The sequence below is a fragment of the Zonotrichia leucophrys genome, chromosome 5 (assembly GCF_028769735.1).
Source record: "Zonotrichia leucophrys gambelii isolate GWCS_2022_RI chromosome 5, RI_Zleu_2.0, whole genome shotgun sequence".
NCBI classification, from domain to species: domain Eukaryota; kingdom Metazoa; phylum Chordata; class Aves; order Passeriformes; family Passerellidae; genus Zonotrichia; species Zonotrichia leucophrys.
The window spans coordinates 45,230,339-45,252,169 of NC_088175.1; the positions used below are offsets into that span (position 1 = coordinate 45,230,339).

At 36.7% G+C, this 21,831-nt stretch overlaps 1 protein-coding gene across 1 annotated transcript in view; it reads right to left on the reverse strand.

Moving 5' to 3' along the window:
- Window positions 1-3,832: 3,832 nt before the first annotated feature.
- Window positions 3,833-21,831, reverse strand: part of PDE3B (phosphodiesterase 3B) — an 86,845-nt gene continuing 68,846 nt past the window's right edge. The window contains exons 3-16 of the mRNA XM_064715009.1: window positions 21,332-21,577; window positions 18,778-18,923; window positions 16,249-16,355; window positions 15,881-16,091; window positions 15,254-15,327; window positions 14,650-14,753; window positions 13,783-13,917; window positions 12,187-12,298; window positions 11,344-11,457; window positions 9,570-9,769; window positions 8,054-8,257; window positions 7,665-7,826; window positions 6,144-6,396; window positions 3,833-5,789 (exon numbers count right to left, since the gene is read on the reverse strand). Of these exons, the coding sequence (XP_064571079.1) occupies window positions 5,563-5,789; window positions 6,144-6,396; window positions 7,665-7,826; window positions 8,054-8,257; window positions 9,570-9,769; window positions 11,344-11,457; window positions 12,187-12,298; window positions 13,783-13,917; window positions 14,650-14,753; window positions 15,254-15,327; window positions 15,881-16,091; window positions 16,249-16,355; window positions 18,778-18,923; window positions 21,332-21,577 (2,295 nt within the window). The 3' untranslated portion in view covers window positions 3,833-5,562. The remainder of the gene's footprint in view (window positions 5,790-6,143; window positions 6,397-7,664; window positions 7,827-8,053; window positions 8,258-9,569; window positions 9,770-11,343; window positions 11,458-12,186; window positions 12,299-13,782; window positions 13,918-14,649; window positions 14,754-15,253; window positions 15,328-15,880; window positions 16,092-16,248; window positions 16,356-18,777; window positions 18,924-21,331; window positions 21,578-21,831) is intronic.

Below are 21,831 nucleotides of genomic sequence, written 5' to 3' on the forward strand. Positions count from 1 at the left end.
AGGATCTCAGTAAGTTCTGCAGTTCACTCATCTGGTCCACTAACAGTTTTACAAAAAGCTGTTTTTCAGACTTTTGGGGTTTTTTTGCAGAGACTTTCTTAATAGCCCAAGACAATCTATTTCAGTGAGTCAGAGCCCTCTCAATCCTTGGACAATCAGTCATGTTTGAGCCTTGCCACCTGAAAGTGTTACTTCTTGTCCTAAACACTATAAACAGTGAAAGCATTATTCTGATTACTCTTTGAAACAGTCTCATAAGGTAACCTTAGAATATCTCACTCAAGTCTGATTTTCTCTAGACTAGGAAAAAATCTTTTTAATTAATTTTATATTTCTCCTTCTCTTCAGGCCACATCATCAGCCCGACTGGTCTGTACTGTAAATCTCTCTAAAGGACAGGTGTTTTTCCTGGGGTGTGGCTTCTGAAATTAGAAACTCTATTTTGGTAGTGACTTGGTTATGATGAATTGAATTAAATGACTATAAACCCATTCTCGAAGACAGAGGGCCTTACTTATCTGCTTTTTTGACTGAAAGAAAACTTAGTTAATATGAGTCAGATAAACTGGCAGTACTACAGATTAATAAATTCCACTAGGATGAATGTCATGATAAAAAAAGGGGGCATGCTAAGCCCATTTGAATGACTATATATAGGAGCAAGTTTTCACATCTGACAGGCACAGGAGACAGAACCTGCACTCTGCTCCTCATGTGCAATAATTAATGTCAACCCTATCCTCAGTATTTTTGGTATGATACCTGCATTTAAAGCTAAGCATTACCTTTTGTTTTATATGCAATTAAAATGAAGATATTTTGATCTCACTCAAGGTGCAAAGGGTTCTGCTGATCCAGAGAGATGAGTCAGAAGTGACTCATCACCTGTTTTTTGGCAGGATGTTTAGAACATGGACAAACCACAAGGTGAACGGTAGGGATCATTTGAAACACCGTGGTCTCTCACCAGTACTTAAAGGCTGGCTTGGTTAAACATCACGGGTTTTTTTTTTTTTTTTCCTTCTGAAACCTCACAGATAAACCAGCAGACAGAAAGTACCACCCCACTGGAAGATTTTTATACCATGAGATTCCACAGATGGCATCATTCTGCCAGGGAGCAGAGCCTGTGTAGCAGAACCTACCACAGGCACCAGCAGCTACCTCCTGTGATCTCTTTCTGTGTCCAGAAATCACAAGATGACTCATGGTGCACAGATTCCAAAAGAAACCTTCCTGTCAAACATTTCTGGTTGTGTTGTGCCCTTCTTAAAGGGTGTCTGAAGTGTCACACAGAACCAAGTAGGTCAAAATCACTTACACACCTAAAGCCAAGTGCAATGGAATGTTTATCCTGTAGCGGCTTGATCCATCAGCTCTCTTTCCTCTAAAAATGTTTTACTCCTTCTCATTAAGCAGAGGACAAATAAACTGATTGCTTATAGCCCTTTTTAGCCCTTTTAAACTAAGATCAGACAGATAGCAGTTAAAAATAGTGTTCTTTTGTCACCTTCATTCCTGAGAATCCACAGTATAATTTCATAGCAAGTTAAAGACTTACTTCAGAAGATATTGCATAAAAATTCCTCATTGGAAAAGTGAAAGTAATTCATTACCTCATTTGCCTTAACATAGACATGACTGAAGCAGCACATTGTCCAGAGACAATTCTGAAGAGAGCTGGAACAAAAAATGCAAAATAAATACTGCCTTGGTCATATTTCTGGTACCTCATTTAATCAACTTGATATATTTGTTTTCACTCATTTCATTTTTATTGGCCACTGAAGGATCAATTGCCTAAAACTTCTATCACAGCTTAAGTTGCGATGACTGCATCACTATTTCCATCACTATTTTAATTTCATTTCTAAAAATCCAAGTATTCTTGCTTGATAAAGACATACTGTGTTATGAACACAAACTGGCCTGAGACTATCAACAGTGCCTCTCTTCTGAATATCTTAAAATATTTGTGTGTCTGTGCCATCCTTACCCTCTTGTTTCCAGTTCTCATCATCCAAGCTAATTCCATCCTCTTAGTCCAAAACATCTCTCAGGCTGGGATTCCTGCTCTCACACTCACCAGTGTATGAGACACAATTCTGCACATCTCCAATGGTTTTTTGGACAAAAGGAGAAGTGCTGCCATGTGAGTGCAGGAGCCACAGAGAATCACAGGATGGGTCAGGCTGGGAGGGACCACAGGGATCATCTGGTCCAATCCCTCTGCTCCAGCAGGGCCATCCCAGAGCACATGGCACAGGATTGTGTCCAGATGGTTCTGGAACATCTCCAGTGAGGGGGACCCCACACCCTCTATGGGCAATAACACACTCTGGATTATCTCAAACTCCGTCTGTGCTTTCAAAGGATCCAGAAGCCAAGATTCAACTGCACCTACCCCAGGAGCAAGCACCAAAGCTGAAACTTTGAGCTCTTGAATTCTGCTAACTCCTTTTGCTGATTCACCTGCTCCTGGTTGTGGTTAAATCTGGATGTAAATACAAAGAAACTGTTCTGTGCACAGAGCAAATGAAGTCTTACACAAACTTTTTTACTCTGGATTTACCTTAAGTAATCCCAAACCGTTCCTTTAATTTTGAACCTTACACTCACCATTTAACTTTGTCATGGAGGGAGAACTCACAGGAAGAGGTCCCAAGTTATTAATTTTGACTTGCTTAGCACCTCCTCCACATCCAGAGGACTCCAGGAAGCACAGAGAGAATTTTGCCCTTATAGAAACTTTGTAGGTCTAGTTCTGTGCGTATGGGTGCAAGTAATCCAACACACGTTGGAAAAGAAGGCAATGAGAAGATGGGACACTCAACTTAAACCTGAGAATATTATGCATAAAAGTTGTATTTCTGCGTGGCATAAACTTCAGTGTAGGATAATTTGTTCCACTTCTTGGGGGGGAAAAAAAAAAGAGGTAGTGTTGCATTAGAAAGTGTTTTAAGTATGTTCCTTTGTGTGGTTTTCAGCACTACTCAGCATCCCCTGGCAGCTGTGAATTACTGAAGTGTGATCACAGATTTAAGAGTGAAATGCCTTATATGGAAAGATGCTATTTTTGACAACAGCTCAATCAACATTCAGAGGACCCTCCATTACCATTTTTGAAAGATTTAAGACCAGCTTCAGTTACAGCCACATTCACTTCAAACACTCCCTGAACCAGCCTTTGTTAGTCTTTTTTCCAGTCTTTTCCCTTTGCTCTTAGAGTAACAATTAGTCACATACTGTGCACACATTAAAAAAAAAAAGGCACTTTAAAGTTGATTTAGAACACATTCATAATTAAATGTATCTTTGAAGCAATCTATTATAAATATCTAATTGGAAATACATACTAGCATTACAGTTTATTAAACACTGATGTTTGCTGCTTGTCACTGGATTTTAAAATTGCTTCAGTATTCCTAAAGAGTTTAAGAGAAACCTGAGGTAAGAAAGTTGCTGGCAAAGATGTCACCACATATTAGTCCTGCCAATGCTCTAGTAAAACATAAAATCTTAATTCTTACCTTGTTATACTTTTGTTAATTTTTAAATAATGACATTTTAAGGGAAACTAAAAAATGGAAACTTGTAATGTAAAATAACAGAACAGAAACTTTGGACAAAATAATGAGTATCATTTTTCAAACAAAGCAAAATGATATTAAACAATATTAAAATGATATTTGATGTACACAAACACACTATCTAAACACAAAAATGCTGAGAACACAGCATACTGAAAGAATCAGAATTTTTCTACATTAACTGTAAGAATATATGACCAAAGAAATGTCAAATACCAGGTGTATGATCAGTAAGTGCCAGCTTCAATAGTGCAACATTTTATTAATGACAGAAATATCTGGTTTAACACTGCTCATGTTACAAAAAAGTGCAGTGACAGTGATAATGGCAGCAAAGGGGAATTTGGCACTGAAGATACAGCAAAAGCACATTTCAGTGGTCTTTTAAGTGCATCAACAAAAGGCTCATTAGTGAAAAGAGCAAAAAGAAAAAAAAGCCCAAACCTTTCAGTTATTTAAACTGGCCAATGAAACAGCAGAAGGAAAATCTGTGTAAAATAGTGTAGTACAGTTTGCACAAGGTTATCTTTTTTTTTTTTTTCCAAGTCAATTGATGCAAACACAAATATGCTGAGACACATTTAGAAATAGCACACGTGCATTTGGGTTTTATTCAGTTCAACTACACAGCATTTAAGGTTCAGTACTAAAAGGAACACTTTTAAAACCAGGCTTATCTCTGGCTTGCTTACCTGTAGCCTAATTTTCAACTTTTTTGTTTGTTTGTTTACAAATTAGACCTACAATGGTAGTGTTTCTAAAAATACATTGGGGTGGAATGTGTAAGTTTGTTATTTTAAAACTCAACAATCTAAAATGTGGTACAGTACAATGATTTTTATCTTGTATCAGGCTTTACACAAAGTTTCCACCTTCTGGTTTCCATATGTGTATTTCAGGATGTACATCAAGCTTGAAGGCAATAAAAGCTGTGTCTGTGATGGAAAAAATGTGTGGGGCAAATTAAAATAGCCATTTTGCAACAGTATTTTATGTCTTAAAAAAAAAATCTTTAATTCTCCTAAAGCTTTACATACAAAGAATAAATGAGATACGATCTTATTTCCTTAAAATTTAATATGGGAAACGGGTGCAAGATAAAAATCTATGATGTGGTTGACTTGTTTTTAAAGTGGACCTGAGTAAGGGCAGGAAATACAACATTATGAGTAAAAGAATAAAATTCCTTCATAATTTAAGTAGCTGAACAGGTTTTTAATGTTCTACCACAAAACAGCAAGGCAACAGATGAGAATGGCCTTGTATTCAATGAATTATCATGAACATCCACTGCAAACCTGAATATTTTCTGCAAAAATAAAACATCAGATTATGCACAATAATAAAAAGCATCAGAAATAGATGCACCTGGATTTTCTTTCCTCTTTTTAAACCACAAATATCAGAATTCAGCACTTCTGTCACAGTCCTTGAACAGTTGCTCTGAGATGACTACATGAAGCACACTACTGCACTAAGCAGACACCCCACAACAGGCTTGCACTGCAGCAGTAACATGGTTTTCATGTAGGCACAGACTTTTTTTTTCTCATTCATGTTCAAAAACAACATGAAATAAGCAACTCAAGAAAACATTAGGATTCATCCCGCGGTTCCTGGTTAGCGAAAAGTTCTTGCCACTTTGGTAATCAAAGTTCAAATCACTGAATGTTTTTTTAAAAACTGCAGGTACCTCAAGGAAAAGTGGAGTTCCATATTCAGCAAGGCAGCATTATATCAGGATATTTTATACCAACTAAGGCATAAAGAACTTTGCATCAGGGTATACAATACTCAATCTCTGAATAAAGTTCCGTATTCTGTGTGTGGCAAAAGTGCATAGGAGTGGGATTCCACCAGAGCACAAAGAATCCTCTCACAGTATTAAGGCCTTCGATTTTATGTGTGTGAGCTGGAGTCAGCACAGTGGAAAAAACAGGCTGTCATCACACTGGACACCACTGGAGCTCCCTTAGCACGCCTTCTCTTCCCCTAGCTGTCGTTCATCATCTTCATCAGCTTCCTCAATAACCTGAATGTCATCTGCTTGAGGTAAAGATGAGATTTCAGTCAGCAGTTTGGCTCCTTCTGTCTTGCTTTTCTCTTCCTCTTCGATCGCTTTCTTCCATATTTTGTGATTTTCACTGAGGTGGTGTATTAGCTGGCAAAATATTCGTCTACCTTTTTTTCTTTGAGCTTCTGTAAAATTACAAGCATATTGGATTGTTTGACATTCTGAGTAATTGTATTGTACACATACAAAACCAACGGCACATTGCAAGCAAGATGTAAATTTCCGCAAGGCACGTGGATTATTCTGAATATTTAAACAGAGGCATGGCACAGGATATCAACAAGTTTCTGTTTTAAACTGCACATCTCCTGGTAGCAACAAAATTTTTGTTAAAAGAGGAAAATTATGAAGCAGCATAATAATAATCAGCAGCATAATAGCAAAATCTACAAGGTTTTTACTGCACAATTTCAACTGCCACTGCTACATCTGAAGCAACTGAAGGACAACCAAGCACCAACTGAAACACAGGAACTTACTTAAAATAAGATCATCTTCCATTTCTTCATCATCGCTCTCTAACTGTGCACCATCATCATCTTCAGTGCTTTCTACATCCTCCTCCTCCTCTTCATCAACCCACTGCCCTGGAAGTAACCCAGCTGCATTGTAGGAATTACAAAGGGGGCCAACTATGTGAGTGATGAAAGATTCCTGCAGTTTCGCCAGCTGGGGAGATGAACGATCCATGAAGGGGCTTATAGGTAATCCAAGACTTGCTTCCTCATCACCCTGAAAAAGAAAGGAAAAAAACTTACCAGAATTTCTCACAAAATTAATTTTAAATTCTTATTTTAAAAATTACTTTTAATGAACTGAGTAATCTCCAGCTTCCTCAGGAGGGGAAGCACATGGAAAGGCACTGATCTCTTCTCTCCAGTGAGCAGTGACAGGGCTCGAGGGAATGGCATCAGACTCTGTCAGGGGAGGTTCAGGCTTGGTATTAGGAAAAGGTTTCTCACCCAGAGGGTGTTTGGGCACTAGAACAGCTCCCCAGGGCAGAGCTCACAGCACCAGCCTGACAGAGCTCAAGAAGCTTTTGGACAATGCTCTGAGACACAAAGTGATTTTTGGGATGTCCTGTGCAGGGATAGGATGAGCCCTGTGGTCCCTTCCAACTCAGGATATTCTGTGGTTCCATGAATCACCACATGGATTGTATTCTTTTACTGGGGAGAATAATTGTACTGTACGGACTAAGTAAATGAAAGTGTAATTAGGCCAATTTAAAATAAAGACACTTTATGGCTCAGACTTGCACAGTCCATAATCCTCCCTCCAGCTTTGCTTGTGTTTGGATGAAGAACTAGTTCTACTGGAGCTGCCATTCCTCTGCCTTTACAGGATGGCTTCAGAGCAGGCAGAGATTCAACTTCAACTGCTGAGCTGATGAACAAAGTGGCAAAGTAATCAGCCATAGCAAGGCATGCTGGTAATGACATCCCCTGCAAGGCCACAGGAGAACGAAATGAGTTATAACATCCAGAGTGAAGTGGTTTTTTTCCCCTCCATTTTATAAACTGGAGAAGAATAACACTGAACACTTGCTCATTGAAAAATCTGAGCTGTAATTACTTATCTCAGCATTTCCATGGACCTGAGAGTTTTAGAGCTGAACATACAGTTTCACTCTTGTGGATTTGGAACGTATTTTCACCTAGAAACACATCTGCAAACTCAACTTCTGAAAGTGGAAGAAGTTATTTTGATTTATTATCATCATGCTAAAGAAAGAAGCTCTCCCCCTCAAAAATCCCCTAATATCTGAAAAATGGAGAATACTGGCTGGAAGCTTGTTTTCTAATACAATTATTAGAAACTAAAAGATCATGCTAGTAAGCTACCTGTGAAAATAAATTTCAGTATTCAGAATGAGAAGATGGAAATACCTTACCTGAAGATTTAAAACAAGGAATAAAGCTTAATTTAGTTAAACCACTGGTAAAACAAAGTATTATCTGCCCATCATTAAAAGGGAAAATTGCTCTTTTCATACCCACCTGCTCATAAAATTCATTGACAATGCCTTCAGTCCATTTCAGGTGCAGGTCTCTGATTTTGGCTGGGCCATTGATGTCAGCCAGTTTGATGCATATCTGACAGGCCAGCAGGCGATCGTTCTCATTGCTCCACTCTATGCCATTGCTGTTCATGTCATTGACCTGGGGCAGGCACAGACACCCAGTTCAAACCATGGGTTTATTGGGCAACCTACAAACCATCTACAGCCCGTTTGTACAAAGGAAATGCTCTACTTGCATTTCAATAGCTTAAATTTAAATAATATAAAATTTTAAATGCAAGTAATTAAAACCAACAATAACTGAGAAGCAATGATAAAATCTGTATATCAAGACCAGATCAGTGCAGACACTAAAGTGGAACAAACCTTGGCATTAAATTCTGCCAGGAAATCAAAATGCTTCTTGAGGTCTGTGGCAAGGATTGCTTCAATCACTAAGAAACGAAAGCGCTTGAACTCCACGTGATCAAGGTTTGATAAAAAGTTGTATTCTGGTCGTGATAAGAAAAGATTCCAGGCAGATGCAGCATGGTGATTTTCTAGGACTGATCTGTCATTGTAGAGAACAGCCTACAGGGAAAAAAAAACCAAGCAAGGAATCATAAATTACACAGAGAAGTTTTAAAGTTAACATTAAATATTCTGGAATTTCAGAGCTAGTCAGAAACAACATTAGGTAAAAATAAAAATTATGTTTTGTCATCTAGTTTTGGGGTTAAAGTGACACTATAATTACAGATGAGGGAACCCAGCCCCCCCCAAATTTAACAATTACCAACATTCTTTTTTTCTTTAAAAGTTTTTAATGATGTGTTAGTGACAGCTACATTCAGACTGCAGGCACACACACAAAAACCACTTAAGACTTTGCACAGTGTATGTGTGGAGCAGTGTGTTTTATGTCACACAGTGATGTAAAAAAAAAGAAAAAATATATCTATGTTTTTAATTCCTCTTAATTGTATTGGAAAATCAAAAATGACAAAAACCCCAATCCAACAAAAACCAAAGAAATAAACAAAAAAGCACAACAAATAAAAACCCCACTAGAAAAAGGACTCCAAAACAAGTAAGAACTGTCATAATGGAAAATGGTGCAAATTATCACTAGTTTTCAAAGGGCTATGTTTAATGCTAACGCACAAATTTTAACAGCAAACAAGCTAACTAAAATATAAAAACAGTAGCAGATTTTACTCACAGCTTCCATGTTTCTAAAAACACCCTATAAAATAATTCAATACAGATTACACAGAACCTGAAAATAACTTAATTTTGCCAATGCTTTTTGCAAATTTTCAAGGAATGCTTGCATTTTTGTGACTTGTGTAGTTTGGTGGTGTTCTTCCTTGTATGCTGTTTTCAGCAGAAATACTTAAGTGCCTACATCCTAAACTCCTTTGTAATAAGAAGTTGATGAAAACTAATTGGAAAGTTCATTTTCAAATCCTTTATCTCCTAAAAAGCTGTACCATTTTCTGATGTATTGTTATTGTTGGTGTTTTTATTATTATTTAAGTTTCTCATCTGCAACTTACTAAGGCATCCAAACAGCCATCATGGTTGATTAACAGACCTAGGGCCAGCTCTCTATGAAATAATCCTTTACTCTATCCTGCACTGGTTTATATTGTTATTTTCAATTTTGCAAACTAAAAGTTGTTTCTGCAGGCATACACAACCAGTACGTACAAAGGACATCAGAATTTAACAGGATAGAAAAATAAAAATATTATGCAAGTATAGTACATGTTAATTTCCCCATTTCTTAAATCAGGCCTTAAATACTTCAATCCTAAACAACTTACTTTAGACATACAGAATAGAAAAAAATTCTTTATATTGATTTCAGACGGAAAGAAGCAATTTTCTGTGTTCCTACCTGAGGTGCATTTGTGGCCACCAGAAAAGCATTTGTACGTCCAGGATGATCATAGTCGTGCATGGCAGCTGCTACATACAAAGCCATCAATTCCAAAGCAGGAATGTTGGAAGCCAGGCAGCCATAACTGTCATCAGTAATAGGACAGCTTTTTGAAGAAGTGTAGATGACTTGAACTGGAGCAATACCACTGGCTTCATCTAAAAAAAAAAAAAATTCAAAGTACAAAACCAGAATATTTTTTAGAACATTATTTCATTCATATTTGTAATACATTATAAATATATATAAACAGCCAGACACTGTTGCAAACACAGTACATTTATCCTTGCTGTCATGAAGCTGAATAATTGTCAGACTAATACTTTAAAAAAGAAAATTAATGATAATTTTTATAGATTAACAATTTTGAAGAAAATTTGAAGTGCCATTGAGTTGCAAATTTGTAGCACTAACAGAGCATTCTATTGCTTGTCTCCAACCTGAATCTGTCCAAGAAAAAATTAATCAGCACCTCCTTAGTATTTTTATAATTTTCCCAATTCTTGAACTTGCAAACCTACAGGAAAACTTGGACGGGGGCAGTGGAGACTACTGCAAAAGGAATTAACTCCATTAATTTAGAAATAATTGCATGATAAGAAGACTCACAGTTTTATTATCATCTTTCCCATGGACAAAGTCACTACTTTAAAAAAAAGGAAAAGAAATAGCACTTATTTTATCAATGCATAATATCAAAGGAACTCCCTTGCCTTAATAGAATAAGTAAGGATTAAAAGCCTGAAAATATTTATACTGGAAGAGTTTCCAAGCAATAAGATCATAATTTCTTATTTTAATTTTTCTTTTTTGTAGAGGAGAATAAAATTATTGTTATCACTTTTCTCCAGTTAAACCAGTCCCAACCCATTTAACACTTGGAGAAAAAAAAGGCAATAGGGTGCAATCAATATATTGGATAAAGAGAAAATCCCAGCCTTTTAAAAGCCATATAACTTGTGTCTTTTTTTCTACTATACACTTAAAACAGAGTTCTTGATTTTATTTTATCTGAAATACAAACCACTTAGCATCAAAGTCTATGTTTCCAATCTTTTTTTAAATCCTTGACTTATAGGATACGATTAGGTAAAAATTACAAATACTAAATTTAAAAGTTTCTTCCATGAAGTCACAGAAAACACAAAAGCAAGCTTCACTGGAAGTACCTTCACACAACATTTGAATTTGGAGGTATTATTTCCTTTTCACGGATGCTCTTATGCAGTTATTGTTGGGGTAGTCATTTCAGTGTTTGAAAGTCTGCATGGGATACCTAACTGAGAATTCTAAAATAATTTTTATACTAAAGCCATTAAGGAGAACTTCAATTAAGTTAAATACTTTGGTATTTTTCCTTTGGTCTATTTAACTTTCCAATAAAGTTAAGAAATATTAGCCTAATGTATTTCAAATGCTAAAAATACCCTGACTATGGCAGAATACAGAGGTTTCATTCAGCATAGAAAATTTATTAAGTGAACCAGTTTTCTTGGCTAACAAACTAACCATTACTCATCTACTAATTTTTCTAAAAGTCAATTCCATGATATTTCTGAGTGGTGTGTGCTTTGTGATTTTTTTCTACTGCATTATATTAAAGTACCAAAAAAAAAAAAAAGTGAGTCATAAGAATAATTCTATATTTTCTTCCAGACTAATTTGGTTTATCTGCTGTAGCTTCATTTTAACATTCTTCAGCAAAACAAAACCAGCCTGTGTGAATACACACCTATTTCACTCTCCATTATGTGCTCACTACGGATTTGCTGGAATCCAGGAATGGGCCGTGTGGTCAGGTACCACACTGCATGGAGAACATCCGTGGCATGGATACGATTGTGATCTGAAAATCAGCAAGATACAATTCAGAAATTGTTACCTGAAATGGCACCACATGGAATAATAAAAACAACAAAAAAAGAAACGTACGAAATGTACTAGAAGTGAGATTTTGATTAAATCTAAAAGGAAAAATAGAATTTAAAATGTTAGTGGTAGATGTATGTATCACTGAACATTTTTAAGAAGGCAGTTAGATAAACAAACAGTGTCTATGTACACTTCATCCTACCTGGGCCTCAGGAAGGGATTAAATGGCCTTTTAAATCAATTATGGTGAGAAACAAGCGTGGCCTGGAATCTGATACCTACAAGCACCCGAGCTAGGCAAACATCTGTGGAGTGGGGAAGTGTGGTTTTTTGTTTTGTTTTCCAATAAATTTGGCTGCCTTGCACAGCCAGGTGAATAACTACCATCAAAATTCTCCATTTTCTCCTTACTTTGTTAAGGACCTCACCCAAATTTCTGTTAAATCAGCAACTATTCTCCCATTGACTTCAGTGTGTTTGATTCCACCACTATTTCAAATTACCTAAGATTATCTTCAAACTCCAAATTAACAAATTCACTTTCAGAGTCCACCCGCTTTGTCCTGCAATTCTCTAGACCCATTCTAAGCTCTTTCAAATGCATTCACTAAAAACACACACTAAGCTGCCCAGAAATACAAATTCCCACACCAAAGGAGAGCCACTGACAACAAAATTCCATGTGACACCAGGGAGCACTTACAGGGAATATCCCGGTAGCCGTTCTCCAGCGCACAGAAGTAATTCATAAATTCTTGAGTGGGGATCTTGAAAATTTCAAACAAGCCAGTGTCTTGAAACAAGGTATAAGTAACCTAAACAAAGATTTAAATTCATTTAAATCTGAAAGATTTAAATACTGATGCACGTTTTGCTTTTTCAACCTTAAAAATATTCTTGTTTTTAAAATTGTACTTGCCAACAGGCATGGACATCACTGAAATTCTACTAAAGAATTATTGGGATACTATTGTCATAGAGATATATTTAATATATTTTTAGCAGAAAAATGTGGATTTTTATGATCCCCTCAATAACGAATAGTAAAAGCTTTTATGTCAATACCGATAATTCTATGCACAACTCATTTGTAATAATATACCCCAAAAGTTTTTTATAAGGCTAAATAAGCCATGCTTTATTCCATTAATGACCTAAAAAGAAGAAATTTACATTCAGACTTATTATTCAGAACTTCAAATGATTTAATTAAAACAGCAAAGTCATTAATAATAAAACAAAACAAAGAGAAACAAGCAACACCAGTCCTCCAAGTTGTTTTGAGACTTTGGCAAAGTGATGCTATTTCTTGTATTTATTATGATTTCTCTTGAGTGTTTTTAATAAAACTAGCTGGTAAATGAAGAAGTATTTCAAAAAGGTACTCAGAACTTGTATATATTTATATAGACCATATATTATTATTTACATGTAGAACTCAGTGTACTTCAGTGCCTAATCCCCCCATCACCCACAGCTGCAAATATTTTAAAAAAATTTAAAACAAGTCACTGCTACTCATTTTTATAACCTTTTTTTCCTAGACACAGGAGAGGAACAAGAAGTTCTAAAGCGTGGGAGGTGCTCAGAGGAACAGAAGCTGCAAAATTAGGGGACATCACTCCAGGGTGGAAAACTAAGGTACTGGAAATAAAACTGTTTAGCGGTCAGATCAGAATTGGATTGCTAAATCCACTCTAAAGAAAGAGGCAGAAGCTTCCAGATGACCTTGATGAATGGGACAAGCTGGGGAAGAGCAAACAGGATCCTATTCTTGCACCTGCCAGCAGGATTGGCTTCAGCAAACATGGAAATGCATGGAAATAAATCAGAAAGAGCTAAAAGAGATACTACATGCAAAAAGCAGAATGGAAAAACAAATCCGCTGTTTGTAGGATCAAGAGGTAAAAGGCTGCTTAAAAGATCACTTCTCTTCCCCAACAGGTGGGGCAGAAATATTTTACTGAAATGGAGAAAAAAGTAATGGTTGCCAAGCAGAGTAATAATTCTGAAAGCAGGAGATAATTCTGCACTGGAAATTATGGCAAAACCTCATCAGTGTGAGTCTATTTACATTGAGAAGGAAATTCAGAAAAACTGGAGCATGTTCTCTATAGATAAACAATTTTTTTGGTTTACAATGACATGGAGTACATGCGAAGTCATATTTCTGCTTTTGAAGATAGTCACATAAATTCAATTTCAAGTATTCACAGGAATGTTGACTGCAAAATTTCTTCATGGTTTAAATAAAGGACAGCTTTACCTACCCTCCCTCATATAATAAAGGACAACAAACCTGGCTGAGGATCCTTCCAGACTGATCTCCCATTTCTTTTACAAGGTCAAAAACTTGGAAATTCCAATTGCTCATCTTCTCCATCAGTGAATCATGGTCTAATAACATTGTTTCTAATGTAGAACTCTGTTCCACCTGTATGAGATTAAGATACTTTATCATCTCTAAAATAACAATGAAAATTAATTTATCAGTTGTGCTGGCAAAAAAAGCCTTGAAAATGATAAATCATTAGTGAATTTATTGAATGGAGCTGCAACTATGGCTATGAGAAAACCATAAATCAATATCACAAATAGCACACTTAAAAGCTTGAGTTTCCCTGTTTTGGGCAGCAGATTCTGGGGCTGTCTGAGATAGTGCTAAATTTTCCTTCTTATTTTTTTTTTAGATGAGTTAATAAAAAAAGTAAAAATACACATAGGCTAAAACCAAAGATTTACTGAGCTTTAAGAATAGGTTAATTGGACAAGTCTTAGAAACACCTGAATATAAACCCAAAATGTTAATAGCACTGTATTGGACATTCATTTCTGTGTCTCACTGCCACAGCTGCATCTCTCATGAAGTTCCAAAAGAAAATATTAGCCAGTGTTTGAGCATACCCTCTCAACATTAAATCTACACAAATCAATATTGATCAACAAAATCAATACAACCACAAGCTTTCCTGACATTTGCTAGTGACATTTATGCAAGACAAACAATTGTTAAACGAAAATTTGAATTCCAACCATGCATTGTAACCCTTTAGAAATTACTATTTTAGCAACATAAAGGCCTCTTCACAGCAAGTTAGAAATGATAAAGAAATAGTGAATTGAGAAAAGTTATTGCAGGGGGGTTTTTTGGCAATTACATGCTTACAAGCAGTGTATTTTGTGTTTGATCGATCATTTCCTTCTTTTCATCTTTCCTCTTCTCTGTATGGTGGAAAGATTCTTTGGAGACATTAGCACTTGCAATTTCACCTTAAAGAAAACATACACAGAAATACGATATCAGTAACTGATTTGTAAATTACTCCTGTCTAATAATTTTTTAATTGATCATTTGTCACAGAAATATAAGTAATAGCTTGTTTCTAAACTATTTTATTTAAGAAATATGCAAAAAAAAGTCATTGAGGATAATATTTATTAGACAAAACCTATGTGAAGATAATGAAAAGCTATAAGCATAGCTTTTATTAAAAGTGATTAGTTTAGCTTAGTTAGTAAAGCACTTGTTTGATACATGGAATACAGAACTATAAAGGTATTAGTGGAAGCCTGTTTTAAAATTCTTACTAGGAAGCAGGCAATATTTCATCTTATTTTGATTATTCTAAAACACAAAACTAAGTAAAATGCATACACAGGTTAAAATATAGGAAAAATTATACAGAAATACTGAAATTTTAATTTAACTGGCTTGGGGGAAGAAAAAAGCACTAAGTTATATTAAGTATTTGTCTATTTTGAAACCTCACCTGATTTTCTCTCTCTGTATTCTGCAAAGTCTGGTTCTGGTATTGGAACAGGCTTGAGTATCTGACGTCCACAGCTTACAGAATACATGAAAAATATTTACAACATTCAGTAACTTCCTTCTTTTGCTACTGCTGTCTTCTACTGAAAAATATCTGCAGATTACTTTTTTTAAAAAGGCTTGTAAAGGTTTCTTCAACAACTGACCAGAGTATTTTCTCCTAAATTTGGCACACATAGATTTAGTCTGTCCTTAGATAATAATGAACCATCACCTCCCCCAGACTTAGACCCCTGAATTATTAAAGTAGAGCTTATAACTAAGAAAGTATTCAGAAATGTAGAATCCAATTCCCAAGTAAGAAACCCTCCTTTTCTAAAATTCCACAGAACATTGCTCCTCTTACAATAACAGCTGCGGAGGAGGATGGGCCATGTCAAAGCAGCAACATACACTCAGCATTCTTTATTCTCCTCTGGATAACACAGTTACAGATTATTAGGAGATTTATGAACATTTTCTATCCTAGTAGAGGCACAGGTCTTGATTTTTTGTTTTCGTTTTTATTTTAATCACATTCTTTTCAACCCACATGAAGCGACTGAAATGATAACAGAATTTACAGTACCTGCTACACATATAACCTACAGGTGTTTTAACTGGCTGCTGCAAATCTGGAGAGCTAGGTGGGTGTCCTGGAGGCTTGTGTATATTAATGCTTGGTTTGGTGAGGAAATCAGCAGTGTCAGGGAACTCCACAGGTGACCAGTTGCTGAAAGCCCCGCTGGAGACAGATCCATGGCTTGGTGAGCCCACGGGACTCAGGCCGGGAGAAGCACCTTCCAAAACAAACATGACACGGGGTCCAGATGACAATAAGATCATTGCTGTTTACAAAGGGAGGATTTCAACAATGAGGGACATGCTGAAGTTATTTTAGTGCTGTGTTTACATGTGATGTGCCATCCTGTTACTGTACAAATGGCATGATCCTACCTGCTCGTCTGGGAGCCATGTGATGAGCCAAGGTCACAGAGGATGATCTTTGCTTTGGTATTGTCAGCAAGTTTGCACCAAAAGACCCATTTGAGTGAGATCCTTGGCTGAAAAGAAAACAGTGAGGATTTTTTTTCTCATTGTTTCTTCATTTCTCTTCCACTTTTATTTAATAAAATGCTTTTAAAATAGCTACACTGCCCTGTGACAGGTCCACCACCATTCAAGAAAAATACTACAAAGCTGTCGAATTCAAAACCAGCTAGAAAATACATGTCAATTTCATGAAATAAAAACTGCTATGTACTGATTGAAAACATCAAAAAACTTAACACATCCTAAAGCGATGCAGTAAATATACTCAGATTATGTGTGACAGGTTTTAGTTTCTAACACGCTACTTTCCTTGAATATTTGAAGCAGGCTGTTTCCTAACAGATTTGAAGGTTGATCACTTTGGAAATACATAATTAAAATTACTAAATAATTAATAATTAATTCTGTGGTTTTAGAATAATTAAAACCTTACACAGCCACAAATTTTGCACACTCACTTAGGTGTTTTATTTATTATAAACTTAAAACTGAAGCTGTTTTTGACATCAGTGTTTTGCTTCCCTGGCCAGGTCCTTAAACTCGATTGCTCAATCCTGCCATCTGCTGTTCCAAGAACAAAATTTCACTCCGTGGTTTAAAATCATATTTCCTTTAGGGAACAAAAATGTAGTATGCAATTAAAAATAACTATAGTGTTCACTTCAAAGTGAAAATAGTTAATTTAAAACTATTTTTCTTCAGGAGGGGAATATAGTATTTACCAAAAGGTCCAATACAGAATTAATTCTTGATCTCCCAACACTAGTTTAAATACATGAATATGAAAAATGAGTTCAAGAATAAACATGGATTTATTCCTGTGTATCTCCAACTACAGGAAAGGGTCCAGTGGAGGCCATAAGATGATGAGGGATCTGAAGCATCTCCCATATAAGGAGAGGCTGCAGGAGCTGGGCCTGGTTAGTAGAGAGAAGGCTGAGAGGGGATCTCATCAATGTATATAAATATCTCAAAGGAGGGCTAAGAGGATGATGCCAGACACTTTTCAGTGGTGCCCAGAAAGAGGAGAAGGAGCAATAGCCATAAACTAAAACATGAGAAGCTTCACCTCAACACGAGGAAGAACTTTACATTTTGAGTTTGTGTTTGAATGAGAAACCAAGTCAAAAAATCTGCATACGAATAAAACAGAAGTTCCCAAGAGCTGCTTTTGAATAGTAAGGAAAGTGAGGAAGCCCTCTGAAAATGTACACTGAGATTGCAGCAGGAGCGCTGAGTCTCAAATTGAAATCCCATGGTTGCTAAGGTTAAAGCAATTTCTCTGGTCCCTGGTTATTTTCAGTGGGGAGGTTCATATATTTGGACACCAGCAACCAGGTCAGCATGAAAATATAATCTTTTAATGACTACTACTGCTTGCATTAGAATCTTCAATTGTAATTCATACACAAACCGCAATTAAGTTTAACAATGTAAAAACTTAAAGATCATCTTTTATTCAAGGGAGAAAAAACACTGAAAGGGACAAATTATTCAAGTGGCTCACTTTAATATTAAATATAATGCTGATAAGTAAATTCTTGGACATGTGTATGTAAATTCCCATCTACTACTAATAATTACCAGTTATCAGCATAACTCATATTTTCTTTTCTAAAAATGCATGTTATACTTTCCTTATGACCTGTGTAGAACCATTTAAAGAAAAAATACAAACAAAAAACCAAATCAAGTGAAACACTCAAATAACCGAACTGAAACCCAAACAAAAAAACCAAAATCAACAAGAGAAGCAAAACCACACACATTTTTACAGATTTGAGAAATAAAGATGCACTCATTTATACATTTAAATAAAATTAAATGTGTGAATTTTCACTAATATACAACTTTATACAAAAAGGAAAAAAAATCCCATTCATCTTAATCCTAATTCAGAATGTTATCTTGATTCTGGAAATAAAACCTCTATTTGCACCATATTTACTAACAAGTAGAGAAGAGATTACTACATTAATTTATCTTGAAACTTGCTTGATGACTGGAGAAATAATAAACATTATAATGTCCACAACAGCAGATATCAACCACAAGAAAATTGTCTCACCTTTTTAATTATGCATGGGCGTATGGAATTTGGCAAGTGATACATATATTAAACAAAAAGAAGGAGGCAGTCAAGACAAGATTAGAGACTAGTTTGTTTTGCAATCATGTATGCTGGACTTTTTTTTCATTTCCTACTCAAGTTTATATCAAGTTCTACTTACTATGACAGAGCACACTATTTAACCTCAGAACAACCTGATTTCCACTTAAGATCAACCTGAGTTACACAGCATAGTACATCATTAACTTTTCCAGTTTATGCTGGCAGAATTTGGAGCCTTAATTCACAGGACTTTACATCCAGTACTTCTGCTGCCAAGTTCCACCACTATTATTGCCCTTAAAACGCTGTTCAGTGCTTACCTTGGTGTGTTATATTCCTGATGGGATCTCTTGCTAATGCTACTCCTTTCCCATCTGGATGATGTTGATTCCATAGATGACAAGCCAGAAACTCCTGAGGATCGTCTCAGCTGTGGGGTTGGCAGGCTGCTCCTGCTACTTAATCCCTGTTGAGTAATTTGACCATGGTTAAAATCCATGCAAGTAAAAGCAGATGTTAAAATTTTATTTATGGTTTGTAAGGGCTATTTACTGCTCATTTTTACAGCCAAACAGCTGATGTGGTACCTTACCACAGGTATGGTCTCTTACTCCAGGTGGGGGTCTCCCAAGGCCAGGAGATAAGAGATGTGCACACTCAGGGGTTTGCCTAGACAACTTCTACTTGCCTTGACTGTGAAATCTGTTAAAATCATGACTGTTAATAACAGCAGAAACCCACCCATCTGGAAAGCATTCTACTGTCATACACTGGGAGATCTGGGGACAGTTCTAGGGACAGTCCTGATGGAAGTAGAAACTTTCTGTTGCAGAGTAGCCTTGCAATGTTTTTTGTCTCATATCTAATTTTTTTTTCTGAATACTGGGCAGTTCACACTTCCAAGAAACCCACAGGGAAGGGTCAGAATTAGATAAGCAGTTATGACTAGCCCAAGGTCTGAAGCCCATTTACGTTCTTTTCCCTGTTTTTAATTCCTTTCCTATACAGGAGAGCAGGCAGCTCAACACTGAATCATGGAATGGTCTGTGTTGAAAGGGACATTAAAGATCCTGAAGTTCCACCCCACCATGCCATGGACAGGACGCCTTTCCCTAGACCAGATTGCTCACAGCCCCACCCAATCCTGGCCTAATACCCCATCTAACCCTGCCCTCTTTCAGTTTGAAGCCATTCCCCCTGTCCTGTCAATACATGCTTGTGCAAATTCCCTCTCCATCCTTCCTACAGGCTCCCTTCAGGTGCTGGAAGACCACAATAAGGTCACCCCAAAGCCTTCTCTTCTCCAGGCTGAAAAGTCACTGTAGGAGAGGTACTTCAACCCTCTAATCAACTTGATGACCCCCTAATCAACTTGAAAATTACAACTGAACACACTTTGGAAGCCACTCAGGGAAGAGAAATAAAGATGATCCACAGCAAAAAACTATGGAGAGATCTTTTATATTCCAAGTCAAGGAAAGAGAAAGTGGGAACCTTCCAAAATCATCCATATTAAAGAAATACTTTCATGGTGTTTTCTTTGCTGCGTTTTAACCTGGATTTTTTCCTCATATATCTGTTTTTTAAAAGCAAAAGGAATCTTTCTCTTGCAGTAACACACATAGCCCAATATTTGGGCTTACTCTTAAACACACCAAAGCCAAAGAATTATTGAATGACTGTGGCAAGCACTAGAAAACTTTCTATACAGGAAATCTCCAGAACTTGAGGAAAAAGTTACTTTTTAGGAAGGAAAAAAAGAGAGCAGCTGTGAAAAACCATAATATTTCAACCTCACATATTCTTTATAACTGGTCTCCAGAAATTATTATTTTTCATTTCACACTGTTTTGACTAGCTATAAGGAAATTTTAAAAATCAAAAGGTATGCCAATCCTTAGCAGCTTTTAAAGACATCCACAAAGAAAAACATGCTGAATGACTGCGATCCCTGCCCAACTGATTTCTGCAGGTATCCACTGTGATATTCCAAGGAATTTCATACTTCAGTGGTTCTTCAGGATATTCAACAGAGTAATCTATAGGTACTGAGTTTTTCCCCCCAGAAATATGGTTCCCAACACACATTTCACAGGCTGATTCAGGCTCCAAAACACTAAACCAACCAGATGATCAGTTTGGGCCATGTTGCCCACTTCCTGGAAATGTAAACAACTACAGGGCATGTCCCAGAGCAGCCTCCACAACAAATCGCCTCAAGCTGTCAATACTGGGCTAGAAATATTAGCTCTGGTGCTCTGCAGCTGAATTCCTATATCATAATTTTTTTCTTTAGCATTTCATATAGTAACTGCACTCTTGCATTCACTTATTAACCCAGGGTAATGGAGAAGTGACAGTAGATTTTACACTGGTCTCATAAAGTGATTTGCTGAAGAAAAAGAAGGGATACTTTTCCTCTTACATAGCTGATTTGCTTTTGTGTGATGGCTGGTTTGCTGTCCACAAGAGCAAATTTCTTGGGGAAAAAAGGTCAATCAAAAAACCACATTGACAGTAATGGTTAGATAAAGAATGCAGAAGAATCAAGAACAGCCCTGCTTGTCCCATATCATGAGACTCTAACACCTTCCGTTTATATTTGCTATTATTTTGAGGAATGTTGTGGTCAGAGTGCAGACCAGTGCTTGCACTGTCTACCCATCAACCACTTGAATTTGCATTTTAGTACTTATCTCCACTTCATTCAATGTGTTTTCACAGCTGCTCCCTTTTGACCTTAAACATTGTCCCCAGGTACCCTCTAGAGAACCCACTGTGCATACAGGAGCATTCCTTCTAGACGAATTTGCCTTTATCTATTTTTTTTTTTTATTGCAACACACGCGCAAATGCAAATAAAAGCTGTTAAACCTTGAGCAGCTTCCGGTCTTTTTCAGCAGGATCCTCTATTTCAGGACAGGGGAAGAAGCCAGGGAAGGGAGTGAATGGGCTGGCCTTTGGCCTGCACGCTCCTGAGACAGCACCGATGAGGCTGTTAATGCTCCGGAGGGAGGAGATCACGTGTGGGGGCAGGCATGGGTCACTCAGGAGCTCCGTCAGCAGGTTCCGAGCCTCGTTCAGCACCGAGAGATCCGCTCCACTCCCACTGCCAGCGCTCTGCAACACACGGAAACACTGAAATCTATCAGCATGCCAAAACACTTCATGCTATTCTCTGTTTCAAGTATCTTGTGCGTTGCAAATTTAGCAAAAATAAATTTTTTTTTAAATCAACGCAACACAATTTCTCTTAAATATATATAGACATTCAGACAGCAGTGTCTACGCAATAAAAAGTAATCCACAATTTAACATTGTCTTTCAGCTTCCTTTTCTCTATTTGAAATCTGTCGGCAATTTTTAAATCTCTA